The sequence below is a fragment of the Hippichthys cyanospilos genome, chromosome 6 (genome assembly GCF_059441005.1).
Source record: "Hippichthys cyanospilos isolate Australia breed blue-spotted pipefish chromosome 6, RoL_Hcya_1.0, whole genome shotgun sequence".
In the NCBI taxonomy this organism is placed as follows: domain Eukaryota; kingdom Metazoa; phylum Chordata; class Actinopteri; order Syngnathiformes; family Syngnathidae; genus Hippichthys; species Hippichthys cyanospilos.
The window spans coordinates 22948821-22965731 of record NC_142374.1 but is presented as its reverse complement, the minus strand read 5'-3'; the positions used below and the strand labels follow the sequence as shown (position 1 = coordinate 22965731).

General features: G+C 37.8%; 1 protein-coding gene across 1 annotated transcript in view; it reads right to left on the bottom strand.

Annotated features, from left to right (window-relative positions):
* The window catches only part of nell2a (neural EGFL like 2a), a 102009-nt gene that overhangs the window by 63594 nt on the left and 21504 nt on the right, over positions 1 to 16911 (bottom strand). Inside the window, exons 6-12 of the mRNA XM_088416469.1 lie at positions 15240 to 15312; positions 13712 to 13794; positions 12962 to 13090; positions 10668 to 10770; positions 7685 to 7776; positions 4286 to 4391; positions 1428 to 1556 (exon numbers count right to left, since the gene is read on the bottom strand). Of these exons, the coding sequence (XP_088272595.1) occupies positions 1428 to 1556; positions 4286 to 4391; positions 7685 to 7776; positions 10668 to 10770; positions 12962 to 13090; positions 13712 to 13794; positions 15240 to 15312 (715 nt within the window). The remainder of the gene's footprint in view (positions 1 to 1427; positions 1557 to 4285; positions 4392 to 7684; positions 7777 to 10667; positions 10771 to 12961; positions 13091 to 13711; positions 13795 to 15239; positions 15313 to 16911) is intronic.

Genomic DNA, 16911 nt, shown 5'->3' with positions numbered 1-16911 from the left:
ATGAGAGGATTACCGGCTCCCGTCGCAAAAGGATTACGCGATACATGCACAAATTTGGAAAACAAAGTGTTTGCGGGGCAATCAGTTGACTCGACTTTTTTTTTTTTGCTGCATTTCAATTATTTCCTGCAGATGAGCAAAATCAAAGCGCTATTTCAAATGAGAATAAACGACAAATTTGTTGAAGCGACAAACATTTGAATTTGTTCTTTAACTCTTTAGGGGCAAATAGATCATTGCCCCAGTACTGCAGATGGCGCCGTGAAATATTTGTTCAAAAAAATCTGACGACAGAACGCACCATGCAAAATTATCATAAAAAAGACACACTCCATGCGGAAAAGAAGTCATGATATTTAGTAATAAGCTGCTTTGTGTTCCAATTGATTTGCTCTTGATTTGAAAAGAAAGCTGTGCTGTTCGTCAGTGCATTTAAAAAAACTTTACTGATGCCTGCAGATAGCCTGTTGAAACCTTACAAACCACGGGAAGTGCTATCATGTGAACCCCATGGGTGCTCATGCCATTAAAAAACAAAAAAAGTCTAAATACCGTATTTTCCGCACTCTAAGGCGCACCCTCAATTAATGGCATATTTTGAAACTTTTCCCATATATAAGACACACCGGATTATAAGGTGCACCCTCAATTAATGACTATGTTAAAACCTTTTCCCATATATAAAGCGCACCGGATTATAAGGCGCACCCTCAATTAACGACATTTTGAAAGTTTTTTTCCATATATAAGGCGCACCGGATTATAAGGCACACCCCCAATTAATGACTTTTTTACAACCTTTTCCACGTATAAGGCGCACCGGATTAGAAGGCGCACCCTCAATTAATGACATTTTAAAACTGTTTCCATATATAAGGCGCTCGGATTATAAGGCGCACCCCAATTAATGACTATTTTACAACCTTTTCCATGTATAAGGCGCACCGGATTATAAGGCGCACCCTCAATTAATGACATATTTTAAAACATTTTTAATCACAATATAGTAATACTCAAAGTAATAACAATAATAACTCAAATAATAACTCAATGTCAATATGAGCAACCTTGTTCAACTGTAAACACACAAAAGAAATAGTTGAAGCTTACTTTATCACTTCATTAAGTATATAAGGCGCGCCTGATTATAAGGCGCACCATCAGCTTTTTTAAAAAAAATAAGGCTTTTAGGTGCGCCTTATAGTGCAGAAAATACGGTGGTTTAAAAATAGGCCATTCTTCGAAAGAGCGCCTTATTATCGGGTGCGCCTTATAGTGCAGAAAATATAGTGTGTATACAAAATACATCTGTTTAAAAGAATTGCCCCTACATTTGATGCTTTCCTAATGCTAGCATCAGCGCTAACACGCTCGTTGCTGATTTGCGTGTTTATCTCCTCAACGCTGGAGCGAGAGGCCCCGCCTACCTTCACAGTAGGCGTTGTCGTCTCGCAGGGCTCGGAAGCCATCCTTGCAAACGCAGCAGCCGCCGGCCTCCAGGTTGACGCAGTCGGAGTGCTCCGCGCATCCGTGGCCCTCCGAGCAGAAGTCGTGACCTGCGGGAGGCGCGTACAGGAAGAAGACGCCGTCGATAAATGCCGCACGACTTAGGGAATCAAATCAGCGGCTGGATGATACGACTGAAGATATCAGGAGGATTTCCTATTTTGCTAGAGGTCATTCATTTGTTTCATGCCAGTGAAAAAAAAAAAAAATGCAGAGATGCCTTGGAAGATTTTTGCTGTCAGGAAATGAAATGTCGAAGGCAAACAATGAGCTCCAAACCAAAAGGTCGACCATTCACGATTGGCTCGCTCTAATCTTCTCATTTGTTTTCTGAATTCTGGCTTTTTTTTTACTGAATTTAGAATCTGAAACCTGAATTCAAAGTAAGAATGTGACTTTGCAGTCAAAATTCTGAATTTATTCCCAGACTTAAAAGTTATTTTCACCATAAAGTCAAACTACAAATTCTGTTGGGTTTTTTTTGTCCCAGAAATCTGACTTTATTATCACAGTGAGAATTCTCAGAAGTCAGAATTTAGACTTTAATGTGAGGAGAAAAGTGAGAATTCTCATTCAGGTCTGAGAATTAAGTCAGAATTCTGAATTATGTCTTGAAGTGAGAATTTTCAGTATAAAGTCAGTATTTGGACGTCAAAGTGAGATTTATGACAAACTGAGAATAAAGTTGAAGTTGGAATTCTCACTCTTGACAGAATTCTCATTTTGAGACATAATTTACCGTCAGACTTAAATGTGAGGATCGTGATTTTAAAATGAAAGTTGTGAGAATAGTTATAAATCTGATTTAGTAGAATTCTGAGAATAGAGTGAGAATTTTGAGGATAATGTCAGAATTCTCAGATAAAAGTGAGACATTTATATATAAATATATAAAATTGTGTTGTTAGATAGACAACGGGCCTAAAATTGACCCCTGGAGAACACCAAAGACCTTAAAATGGCCGCTACAAACCACTTCCTGTATCTTTCCTTTTTTTTTATGCCCCAGTATTTTTCACTAGGATGAACAGACTCGAGCATGGAAAAAAAACCTTCAAAAGCTTTTTTTTTTTTCTAATTTAACAGCTGTAACTGCTTTTTTTTCTTTGATGTTGTCGTAATACAGCAAAGCGCGATCTGTATCACCGTGAACATTCTTCCTCACCTTCAAAGGCTTGCCTGCCTCGCACACACCCACTCACTCCACTCACAAAGGCGCTCCAAATAAACCATTTGATTGTCTTAATTACCACGCCGGCAAACGCGTTAACGACAGTAATGAGCAGAAACCACTTGTGTAACTTCCACAAAAGTTGCGCCGCGCAAATTAAAGATGTTTGTGCCGTATTTTCGGGTTATAAATCAAGTCAAATTGTATTTGTAAGTTCAGAAACAAGGGCAGCACCAAAGGATTTTTAACATAACACCGACAGGCTCGTGTTGTTAGAATACTGCACTAACACAACAATAACATTCCTGTTTGCGTTTATGAGTGGAGAGTGCTCCCTAGTGGCCATTAAAAGAGCAATTCACACTCAAAATCAAGACTGGGTACCTCTACTCACAAAAGTAATTCGTTACGGAAGTCATTTTACAATGTGAATTTTTCGTAAGTGGAGATGACTCTCTCGTAAGTGGAGATGCCTTTTACATGTAACTAGCCTAATCCATTCCAAGACAAAATAAATCATAAAAATGCACCCAAACCCATAACAAATAAATATTAGAATTACATTGGTGCATAATAATCATGGAATTCCAAATACATAATGTAAATAATGATAAAAATAATTCATAAAAACTCCTAAACCCTTTAATCATATTATTTGTAGCAGTTGACAATATGCAGTTCACTTGTTTGCCTTGAGATGGTGCTGTTGTGTTACTGATGAGGTAATTTTATTTGTACGTTATTTTTTCACATTCCCAGTGATCTAGGCATCGTATTTTTGGATTATTTTGAGCATGTAAATTTACTTAAGTTTTGTTTGCGGTCATGTGAAGTGCTTCCTGTGTGATGTCATTCATCCCACTTACTAAAGTGCTAACGACGTGCTAACAACGCTAAAGTCAGACACGTCAGTGTCTTTCGTATCCGGAGGCAATAATTTTCCACAGAGGCGTTTCGTAACTTGAATTTTTCGTAACAAGAGGCGTTTGTAATTAAGTAGAGGTACCACTTCACTTAAGTCTAGTTTGCGGTCATGTGAAGTGCTTCCTGTGTGATGTCATTCATCCCACTCACTAAAGTACGAACGACATGCTAACAACACTAAAGTCAGACACGTCAGTGTCTTTCGTATCCGAAGACAATACTTCTTTGCGGAGGCATTCCGTAACCTGAATTTTTCGTAACGAGGCGTTTGTAAGTAAGTAGAGGTACCACTTAACTTCACTTAAGTCTAGTTTGCGGTCATGTGAAGTGCTTCCTGTGTGATGTCATTCATCCCACTCACTAAAGTACGAACGGCATGCTAACAACACTAACGTCAGACACGTCAGTGTCTTTCGTATCCGGAGACAATACTTCTCCGTTTCGTAACCGGAATTTTTCGTAACAAGAGGCGTTTGTACCACTTAACTTCGATAGTGTCTTCTTCTGTCTCCCATTGTTTTCTGGGAGATCGCCCTCTGGTGGCTACTAAAAAAAACTCAGCTAAGCCGCACTGGACCGCAAGCCGCAAGTTTCAAAGCGTGAGTGAGTAAAAAGTAGCTGCTAATAGCCCGAATTTTTCAGAAAATCCATGTAAGGGACAGAGGGCGACGCTTCCTCGCTTACCTCGACAAACTTTGCAGCATCTGTCACTCAAGGCCATCTGCTCGGACTCGGGACATCGGAGTTGGGGACACGGCTCGCCGGGGACCACCCGATGCATGGTCCTGTCCTGTGACGGCGCACACAATGGCATATGAAATACTTCCGTTCACTCGTGCCCTGGGTGTAATTACGCTGCTAATTATTCATCCTATGTGTTTCCTCTTTCTATTCCCCTTTCGCCCTCCTTCCAAAAGCAATTACTGACTGGTCAATAGCGGTTTTAAGTGAATCTCTGCTGAGGACGTGAAATAGTTCTTTTTTTTTGGGGGGGGGGGGGGGGGGGTTCACATCATGCTTGATTATGCAGCGGCGAATACGCCACATGAATTATTCCTGCGGTGAAGTGTTTGGCGAGAACTACAGTACATTGGGATCATTTTCACAGCGTGCTTCTGCTTTGTCAACTCGCCGCATCTGTGACAGCCAAATAATTCAAGATCATGTTAGTGCTGATGCCAGCACTAATGAGATGTGAACATTATCAAGGCTGTTTCACTAAAATTAAAATATGAAGTGCATGCGTCATGTGAGGCTGATTTATTTCAGTGTCAATGCTAACGTTAGTGTTTGATAAGCTAGCGTGAGTTAGCTGTGAGGTGGAATATTTTCCTGAAACGGCTAAAATTAGCTGTTAGCGTCAGCCAGTGCACGTTGCCGTGTGAACATTTTCAAGGATAAATCACTGAAATTACAGTACAATTTAAATTCCATGCGTCATGCGAGGCTGATTTATATTAGTGCCATTGCTAGCATTAGCTCCTAGCTCTAAAGTCAGGGTTTGCTAGCTTGTGTGCCTTATCTTTGAAATGTATTATTCCCATGAAAATGCTCAAATTGTTAGGGTTAGCATACCGGCCCTCAAGGACTGGAGTTTGAAATCTAACATATTAAGAAATAGTGTACATTTAGTGTACACTGTGAAGAACTTGGTTATTTTTTTTCAGTTTTAGACGAACCTGTATAAAATGTAAAAAGTATTTAACAGATATTTGAAGTTGATTATATTGTTTTTTCCTTTTGATAATGTTAAAAAGGATAGTTTTAGGTATTTTTTTCAGTTTTAGACGAACCTGTAACCTGTATTTAACTGTATTAAAGTATTTAACAGATGTTTGAAGTTGATTATATTGTTTTTTCCTTTTAATAATGTTAAAAAGGATAGTTTTAGGTATTTTTTTCAGTTTTAGACGAACCTGTAACCTCTATAAACTGTAAAAAGTATTTAACAGATTTTTGAAGTTGATTATATTGTTTTTTCCTTTTGATAATGTTAAAAAGGATAGTTTTAGGTATTTTTTTCAGTTTTAGACGAACCTGTAACCTGTATAAACGGTAAAAAGTATTTAACAGATGTTTGAAGTTGATTAAATTGTTTTTTCCTTTTGATAATGTTAAAAAGGATAGTTTTAGGTATTTTTTTCAGTTTTAGACGAACCTGTAACCTGTATTTAACTGTATTAAAGTATTTAACAGATGTTTGAAGTTGATTATATTGTTTTTTCCTTTTAATAATGTTAAAAAGGATAGTTTTAGGTATTTTTTTCAGTTTTAGACGAACCTGTAACCTGTATAATCTGTAAAAAGTAACAGATTTTTGAAGATGATTATATTGTTTATTTCCTTTTGATAATGTTAAAAAGGATAGTTTTAGATACTTACAGAATTTGTATGGACGATAATCTCATTTACATACGGCACGGCGAGCGGGGGAGGGCGGGGTTCTCTTTACCGGGAGGCGCTTCGCAAAATATGATTGAGAAGCACCGCCGTAGTCAAATGACACAATTGTTTGTTTCGTTAGCCGGAAACTTTGCTGAAGTCTTCCAAGTCGCACCAAAGAATTCTCGCCGCCCACCGGCCCAAACTCGCTTCCCGCCAAGCGGGGAGGAGATGAGAGGCCTGGCAAGCACGCGTCAGGGGACGCCCGCAGCAGCGGGCTGACTGACAGTGAAGCCTCATCCCGATTTCTTTGATGTGCCAGGGGAGCGCCAGTCTGTTTAGCGCGGGCCACAGATGGGCAAGGTGCGGGCAGCTGTCGGAAATTCTTACGGAGCTTTGTAGCCTCCGCGGGGGTCACGGCTCGTTACGATCGAGTTAAACCCCCCCAAAAAAAAGCTTCTAATCGCATTTTTGGTGATTGATTACACGGCCTGGCAAAAAATGAGAAGTAAAGTTAATTAACGGCAAACGCAAACCACATCTCCATCTGCCGCACGCGACAGTCTAAAGAAGCGCATAATGAATATAATTGGAGAACGGTATGGGAACAATGGCTGCCGTGTTTCGTCTTTTTGTTTGGAACGTAGAGTCAATTAGCGGGACTGCGGCAGTTACATTCAAACACAAAAGATGACGGGCGAGATCAATATAATTCACATGAAGTGTCGTGAAAACCGGTTTGCTCAGATTTGATGCACACAAGTGAGAAGCATGGCTTTATACTCATCGTTCTGACTTTAAAGTGAGAAACTTCACTTTTCCACACTCTGATTTTATTGTCAGAATTCTGACGTTAAAGTGAGGATTTTCACTTTGTCAGAATGCGGATTTTAGTCTTAGAATTCTGACTTCAAAGTGAGAGCTTTCACTTTGTATGAATTCAGATTTTATACGTAGAATTCTGACTTTAAAGTGAGAATTTTCACTTTGGCAAAATTCAGATTTTATTCTTAGAATTCTGACTTTAGAGAGAAAATAGTCACTTTGTCAAAATTCTGGTTTTATTCTCAGAATTCTGACTTTAGAGAGAAAATATTCACTTTGTGAACATTCTGATTTTATTCTCAGAATTCTGACTTTAGAGAAAATAGTAACTTTGTTTGAATTCTGATTTTATTCTCAGAATCCTGACTTTAGAGAGAAAATAGTCACTTTGTCAAAATTCTGGTTTTATTCTCAGAATTCTGACTTTAGAGAGAAAATATTCACTTTGTGAACATTCTGATTTTATTCTCAGAATTCTGACTTTCTCCAAATGTTGATGTTATTTTTAGAATCCTAATTTTAAAGAGGGATTTTTTTTTTTACTGTCAGAATTTCGATTTGATTCTCAGAATTCTGATTTTTAATCTAGAATCATGCCTCTTTTTTTCTATTTTCTTTGGCCTAAATCCCCTTCCTATATCTTCTCTCATTTGAAGACATAGCGGCTAAACAATACTTCCTTGACACCAATTATTACTTTCCAATTAGCTAGGTAATACTGTGATATTTTACTGGAAGACAGTTCAAAAATATGCAAATTGAGTTTTGCAGTGAATATCTTAGAAAACAAAAGGCACCGATTGAAGAATAGCAACCCATGACGAGGCGAGGGTCGGGAATATTTCACAAGATGGCGATAAAAGCGAAACGACATACCTTGCACTCAAAGAGAAGACATCTGCCCGAGGAATCGCGCACCGCCTTGTGATCGCCCTCCACCAGCTCTCTTCCGCCAAACAGGCAGACGGCTGCCAGAAAAACAAACGTCAAAAATATATCTTGTTTTCACGCGAGGCCTTCATTTAGCGCGTGGTTGCGGAAGGTGTTTTTTAATCAGCTTTGTCCACCTTGTTGAGATAAGAACGCAAGGTGGGCTTTGCGTTTATTACAATGTCCTGATGTGCTTTTAAAAAGGGCGTAACGCCTCGGTGCATTTGGACTGGCGCGAAAACCGTTCAATCCGGCGCTAATACTTGCTTCCCGATAAGGAATCGCATGGCGGCTATTGTTTGCGGCTGGTGCGTCAGATGGGCGGCCAACGGCGCCGTGTGTGTGGGAGAGCGTTATTGGAAAGCGCTCAAGTGACGTCGCTTCGCCGATGAGACATACAGAGAAGACGTTCGAACCGAAAGCACGCACGTAAGAGAAAATTCGCAAAAGGCCTGGAAACCATTAGGCTGTGATGAAACCTTATGCCGTATTTTGACCATTTTTGGGACATTTTCTTCCACATCATTCTCGCAGTATTTTAGCCACGGGATAGCGCACTCCTGGTGGTGTGATAACTACGTGGTCCTGCCGTTTTTAATTTTGACATGCTGTCACCATCTGGGTGAAATTTCAGCTTCCTCGTGCCTTCTTTGCATTGGACACAAGACTGCATAATTCTGCAGTATTTTGACCATTTTTTGGTCATTTTCTTTCACATCATTCTTGTAGTATTTCATCCAAGGGAAGCCACACGCCTGCTAATGTGATAACTGAGTGGTTGTGCCATGTTGAACTTTGACATGTTGTCATCACCTGGGTGAAATTTCAGCTCCCTAGTGCGTTCTTTGAATTCTATCCTTCGATGAGAAAATGTCTTTGTATAAAGATTAAAGGACTGAATTAAATACTGCACGGTAATTTTCTTCCACATCATTCTAGTGGTATTTTAGTCAAAGGATGACCATTTTTGGTCATTTTTGGGACATTTTCTTCCACATCATTCTCGCAGTATTTTAGCCACGGGATAGCGCGCTCCTGGTGGTGTGATAACAACGTGGTCCTGCCGTTTTTAATTTTGCCATGCTGTCACCATCTGGGTGAAATTTCAGCTTCCTCGTGCCTTCTTTGCATTGGACACAAGACTGCATAATTCTGCAGTATTTTGACCATTTTTTGGTCATTTTCTTTCACATCATTCTTGTAGTATTTCATCCAAGGGAAGCCACACGCCTGCTAATGTGATAACTGAGTGGTTGTGCCATGTTGAACTTTGACATGTTGTCATCACCTGGGTGAAATTTCAGCTCCCTAGTGCGTTCTTTGAATTCTATCCTTCGATGAGAAAATGTCTTTGTATAAAGATTAAAGGACTGAATTAAATACTGCACAGTAATTTTCTTCCACATCATTCTAGTGGTATTTTAGTCAAAGGATTTCCATTTTTGGTCATTTTTACCCACGTCAATCTCAAAGGATTGGACGAAATACTGCACAAGATTCTGCTGTATTTTCACTATTAAAAGGATAAAAAAACGAGTATATTTATAATCATGCGCTCTTCCATCTATAAAGCTAATAAAAGCCGCCATTCAGTGTATGAGCAAAACCATATTCAATAGACTCAGACTGCTTTTACTTCCCTTTAATTTGGGTTAATGGAAGAAGAACGTAAGGGCGAGAAAAGCTAATATGCTTCGGAATTTCATTTTCATTGAGCGGGGAATTGGGAGCTCGCGTGACGTGTGAGAGGGCCAAAAAGAGTTCATTCATTTCCCCCCCTTTCAAAAAAACCTAAAGTGGACCTTTTGAGGCGATTCGATGAAAACGAATTATTTACCCAGTGGCGAGACATAGTGTGTAGCATGGAAGTTGATTTCTTTCAAATATATATATATATATATATATATATATATATGTATACAGTGATCCCTCCTACTTTGCGGTCTCAGTACTTCGCGGGTTTTTCCAAGAAAAATTAAAAATATTTCAAAATAAAAAATAATTTAAAAAATGCGCAAAAATCGAAAAAAATTGAAAAAAAACAAAAAAAGTACATTATACAGTACTGTATTCATCAAATAACGAAGTAATATAAGTTAATAACTATGTTAAGAATTCTTCAAGCCTTGGAGTTCATGACGTTTTTTATCTTTTGAAATGCATGCTTTTAATTTGTCGGGTCGCGTTGCATTTCCGTTTCCTGTTTTACGTTCTCTGCGTCATTCGGCTCGTTACGATGACGTAGTGAATGACAACGTAAGCTCATATTTATAGTTTATTATCATTTATGTTGATAACGCACGCTACTGCCTATGTTTAGTAAGCGATGAGTGTTTATTCTGTTTATGTCTTCGTTTGTGTAGAGGTTGCACTTTATAGTTAGTAGTTGTTGCTAACCCGCTAATGTCGCTAAAAATACAGTAAATTCATGGATTGTGTTTACATGTTAATTGACTGACTTTAAGATTGTTGATTTAATATTCAACAGATACTGCATGATACATGAGCCAAAATAAATGTGAAGTTCAACGTGATGACTTGCGTACTCTTTCACCGGAGTCTTGGTGCAGATAACCAGTCCTGACAACAAATTCTCAAAAAAATAAGTATTATTAGTTATTTAATGAATATACAATAATGTTAATAATGTCAATAAGGATAATGTAATGTTAAATAATAATATAAATAAAAAATACAAAAAAAAGGATTGTTTATGGTTACTGCGGAGATATTGGGGCGTACTTAGAAATCTAGAAACTGATACTCTACTTCGCGGGTTTCAGACTTCGCGGGGGGATCACTGTATATATATATATATATATATATATATATATACAATATATATATATATATATGAATGGCGTAGTGTTGCAGTCAAGCGCACGCACGCGGGAGGAAGGTCAGCCAGGGTTAAGAGTGCTCCACTCACGTTGACACTCCTTGCAGCAGGCGCCCTCCACATAGGCCGGCAGCGTGCCCGCCGGGCACTGAGGAGGAGGGCAGGAGATGGCCTCGCAATGAACCGTGCCGTTCTGACGGAGAAAAACAAGGAGACCACGCATTGTTTTCAGGAAAACACTTTTCACAAGACCATTTCTTTTCAGCGGGAAGCGGCTCGCGCACACATACGCACACACACAGACTTTTGGACTTGATATGGTAAACGACTATTTTTTTTTCCTGTCATTTTGCATTGGAAATGTGAGTCGGATCTTTCTCATTTTTCTCAATGGCGATTCCACGGCTTGGAGCCCACAGCAGATCACCCGCATCCAATTTAATTCAGCATTATCTCCCGTCCCGACCGGGTCCGTAATTAGCGTCGCCTTTCCGGCTGAAGGCCCCGCGACAGCAACATCCACGAAGCCGCTTCACATAATTGATAACATCTTCTCGCATGACCTTTGCATCGGGAAAGGTCGCGGCTAATTGCCGCGCGGCAGGTAAAGAACGTACCCGGGCTAATTCCTTAATTGCGGCAAACCCAGCCGTCCTATTGGCTGAAACGAATCCCCGGTGATGATTCCGTCTGTCAGGAGCAATTAAGTCAGCTGCGAGCGGAGATGTGTGATTTCCCCGTTTGGAGCCGGCGCAACTCGGGAGCTCGATTTGGCTCAATCATCTAAAGCTGAGAAGACTGACAGGGGGTGAAATGTTTGCTGATGTGCTACAAGCGCCACATCGCCAACTGCCGCTAATTCTTCTTTTTTTTTGCCAATTATTCACACTTGCCGCGGCGCAAAGTAGACCCTCGAGAAGGCCGGAGCGCCGCTAAATGCCGTTGTTGACGCGTCTAATCCGGCGACGCTGTGGAGCACGTAACATGTTTGTTTTTTTTGCGATGCTAGCTAAGGCAACCGTGCGCGGATGAAATGCCGTCACGAAATACAATAAAAGACAATGAGAATGCACGCTTATAATACACTCCATGAGGGACATAGCAAAACATAAGCTGCTTGTAAATTCATGGAGTTGCTATAACACGTGTGCTTGTTCATCGCTAGCATGCTAATGCTAATCGTGATTGCGAACTGGTTAGCAAATTTACCCTAATTCCCCTGATATAAGACACACATTTTTCCCCAAAATGAAGGCCAAATATATGGATGCGCATTTTTATATCGTCCGTGTTTTTACTTACAATAGTTACCGTAATAATAATAATAATAATACACAGCAGCTCATTTTAGCTGAGGTTGTTTCAGCATTATTTTAAATAAAGAAGCGAGCAGCTTCCCAAAATAAAGAAAAGAACTTCCCAAAAAGCACTATACAATATAATGAAAGCTGTAACTATAAACAATCTATAGAGACTAATTTTAGGTGTTCACATTTTAACCAGTAGGGGGGTGTCAATCATGAAACACGCCCAGCCTGATTGTCAAGAAGAAGATGACGACGACGACGATGATGATGATGATGATGAAGAAGAAAATGAACAAAACGTTTTTAACCTCATAGTAGCTAATCGGCAGCTCCACTCTCGTTTGGTTTGGAATCTTGTTCACGCGTCGTCTGTAAGTGACTTTAAGTACACGATTACATGTACAATGTATATATAACGTTATGATTTGGGGAATTAAACGGTAGTTAAATTTTGTTGACCTTAAATGAAATTGCTAGTACGCTAATGCTAATCGCGATTGCTAATGGCTAGCATAGTGGTATGCATTGTAGTCTGTAAAAAAATCATATGTAAAGAAGTACTTATTCAATCCAAATACATATTTTTACTTACTTTACGCTTTACGTTTCCTTTCATTTTTTTTTCTAGGTAATTGGCGAAATAATCATGTAAATGACTGGTAATAAATGAAAAAAGCAGTAATCAATTGTTTTAGGAAATTAAGTACCAAAGTAATCAATTAATTTTGGCAAATAATCAATATTCAACCACTACAGATAATCTGTATGAAATGCGTAGTAAAGTAATTAATTACTCTGGGTACTTAAGTACAAAAGTCGGCGATTTCTTTAGTACTTAATTACCTACTCAACTACCTAAAATAATTGATTATTTGTAGTTTAAAATAATTAATTGCTTTGATAGTTTATTTCTTCAAGTAATTTTTCACTTTAATTCTTCTTTCATTAGGTACCATTTTTACAAGAACAAAAAAAAAATGAGTACATGGGATCAAATATCTGGACTCAATAAGATCTTCGATTTGAAAAGATTCGATTTTTACAGCCCAAGAACTTCATTCAAAGAAAAGCGTTCACCACGCAGGTGCAGTTCCTGCAGCCGTCCGTCCATCCCTCGTCTTCGCGGTAGACCATCCCCTTGACGTTGCATGTCCTCTCACAATAGCAGCCGTCCAGCCCGTTCATCTTCTCCTCCGCCCTGGACAGCTGCTCAGGCAAGACCAAGACAAAGAGAAGATGCGGAAGACGTGTCGGTTTGACGGATGGATTTACATGCCAGGAATCAATTAAATGATTGTAAAAACTTGCGAATGAATGTGTTCTTAGTGACCAACAGCATGTTTTAAATATAATTATAGGTCTAATTATCGTTAAATGATATTACATGGAGGGGTGGCACTCCTCCGGTGGCGGCCATGTTTGTTACATGCAGCGTCTCCTGCGGTCCGTGATGAAAAAGTGTCTAAATCTTCCACGCTATCCCTTTAATAACAACCGAGCAGGTGCTAGTTAATTCATCTCACGTCGTCGCCGATGGTGTCCGGGAAAGCAGTTTCTCAGCAAACATGACCTTTGACCTTCTGGAAGTAAATTTCACCAACTCCCCGCGCAAACTCCCGCGGCGCCTTCCCCGTGTGTTTGCCAGAATGAACAAAAGACCCCGTGACCTTGAACGCTGACCTCTAATCAAATTGCAACCTCGGTGTACGGGGGGGTATCGGGGAGACGTTTGGAATGACTCCCCTCAGGACAAAAAAAAAAAAGAAGGATGGGGTGACTAATGCGCTGGACATGGTAATTTCCGACACAAGTGTAACCGTGAATTACCTTACTGGATGTTTTAGCAAGGATATCTTGCAGCTCCATGATCTTCTGGACAAGTCCGTGGAAATCGTTGCAGGTCGGACATGCTACGCAATGAGAAAAAAAAATACAGCCCAGTTTTTACATGGACTCGTACGGAACGAGCCATTAAACTGCAAATGTGAAAAATGAGCTCCAGAGCAGAAGTATGACAAGGTTCTACGAAAAATACGGCCAAGGTGGAAATATTTATTTAGCGCGCCGATATATATATATATATATATATATATATATATATATATATATATATATATATATATATATATATATATATATATATATATATATATAAATTTATTTTTATATTTATATTTTATATTTTTATATTTTTTATATTATATTATATATTTTAATTTTTAATATATCATATAAATATAATATTTTTAATATATTTTTAATTTTAATTTAATTTTTAATTTATAATTATATATATATATATATATATATATATATATATATATATATATATATATATATATATATATAATATTTATTTATTGATTTAATTGTGTGATATTTTTGCATTTATGCAAGCATTGGTCGTATGTACCAAAAATACGGAAGCAAAATGTTCTTTGTTGTTTGAACATTCTTGTATATGCGTTTGAATAATCTTGCAAATACGTTCGAACGTACTGGTGGCTCAATGATAAAAATATAACATTTTCCCCAGAATTCCAAAGGTGACTGACACGCACATGTGCACGCACTGTGGCTTTATTTGTGAAAATGCAGAATGGACATAATATTTCAACTCTAAAAAAAATTAATAATGAAGCAATAAAAATACTAATACACAGGAATACATGTACTAACTTAATTTTCAAACTTATTAGTATAATTTAGGCCAAAAACACATTTTTTTTCTTTACTTGCACGTGCACAATATAAAAAAATGCAAAAACAACAACAACAAATATTAAAACCAATATTTTATTTATTTGATTTCCAAATGTATCGGAATAATGTAGGCCAAATGTGATTTTTTTTTTTTTTTCATTTCTGCAAGTCAAAATCCTGTAGTATTATGGATAATGGTGCTAGACGGACATAATAATTAAAGTAAAAAAAAGCTTAATGTTAAATGTATTCTGTAATATAAACCAATGCTATGATTTTTTTTTCTTTACATTTATTTACTTCTTAATGTTTAATTCTATATTTCGGGCATTATGGGGGGGGAAACAGAATGAAAATAATAAGAAACATTTTATTTATTCATGTATTTATTTTTATCATTTATTTGTGATCACTTATTTTATTTATTTATTTATTTACAGTAATTAAAAAATATATATGAATATACACAAGAATTTAAATATAAACAAGAATTTCTTACAAAATCTTCAAACCTACCCAAATTATACTAATATCGTATTTATTTATTGATCATACTTGTGCATGTGAAACTCAATATTCCATGGCGTTATGGATTTTTTATTTATTTATTTTTTTTTATTAATAGTACACCCATATAAGGAAGGACACTCACTTCTATTCAGGTCCGGACACTGCGAGATATATCCTTGTGGCATTACCACAATTTCAACATCCTGCATCACACCCTGAAAACACACACACACAAAAACACACACGGCGCATATAAGAGTGAGTAAAAGTGATAGCAATAAAAGAAATGTGTTTTTCCCCACTCTGGAGCACCAAATGATAATAATAAAGCCTCCGAGGAATAATCATCTCCCCGGCAGGAGGTTAAGTAGCGGCGAGTATGCTTGAAAATTCTATTTGGCCGCTTTGATTCTATTGATTTCTGTCCGGTCGCCGTCCAATTCCTGAAAACGTATGTTTGCACGCACAAGAGTAATGATGGTCCGTCTCCATGGTAACCGCCCGTCTATCCGTTTTCTATAGCGCCGGTCCTCATTAGGGTGTCACTCATTTGAAATTTTTGCCCAATTAATTCATACTGGAAAACGGACGAGAGTAAAAAAACATTTAATTGGATCCATAGGACATCATGGTCAACGTTTGGACGCGTGCTTGAAGACGTTCTGACTGCTCGAGGACCAAAGTGGGGATAAAAGTGAACCGATCAAGAAAAGGCATTGCCACTGACAGCAATAGATGTCAAAAATCCATATTCCCAGCTAAACCAAATTATTTTAAGTCATTCAATCCCAAAGACGTCTTTTTACGTTTTTTTCGACTTTGGACATTCGATCACAGGTGTTTATTGTTTTCGATTTTTTTTCAAGGGTTTGGCTGAAGGAGGTTCAGGGAAAATGTCTGGTACTAAATCATCGATAACTTTGGGTAGTTAAGTCATAAATTAACCGATTAATTTAAGTACTTAAGGATTATAGTAAAAATTACTTTCATACTAAAGATACAAACCAGTTAGATTAGGTCGTAAAATAATAGACGAGGTACTAAAGTGATTGAGTCATAATTTTAGAGCCTCATTTAGCCAAACACTTTTAAAAAATGACAATAAATACATAAATAGCTGGAACTGAATGTCTTTCTAAAATGGCAAAATAATTGAATTAATTTGATTTATTGCCCGGTCCCAATTCGAAAGTAATAGTATTCTTACTTAAATACACACTTATGATACTTCACTCATCCTTGAATATTTTCCCAGAATTTTTACGATTCAGCCCACATCTAGTATTTGTAAAGTTCTTTAAAATGACAGAGGAATAAAATTATTTCGATTAATTTCCCAGCCCAAGTCGAAAGTACCGCATTTTCCGCACTACAGGGCGCACCGGATTATAAGGCGCACCCTCGATTAATGACATCCTTTAAAACGTTTCCATATATAAGGCGCACTGGATTATAAGGCGCACCCTCAATTAATGACATATTTCAAAACTTTTTCAATCACAGTATAGTAATACTCAAAGTAATAACAATAATAACTCTAAACTTTCAATTAAATAATAAGTCAATGTCAATATGAGCAAACTTGTTCAACTGTAAACACACAAAAGAAACAGGTAAATCTTACTTTATCACTTCATTCCCCATCTACGAATCCCAAACTCAATATTGATCCATCTATAAGGCGCGCCTGATTATAAGGCGCACCATCAGTTTTTTTTAAAAAATTAAGACTTTTTGGTGCGCCTTATAGTGCGAAAAATATAGTAATAGTATTCTTACTTGAGTATACATTTTATCTACTTTACCAATTTCCG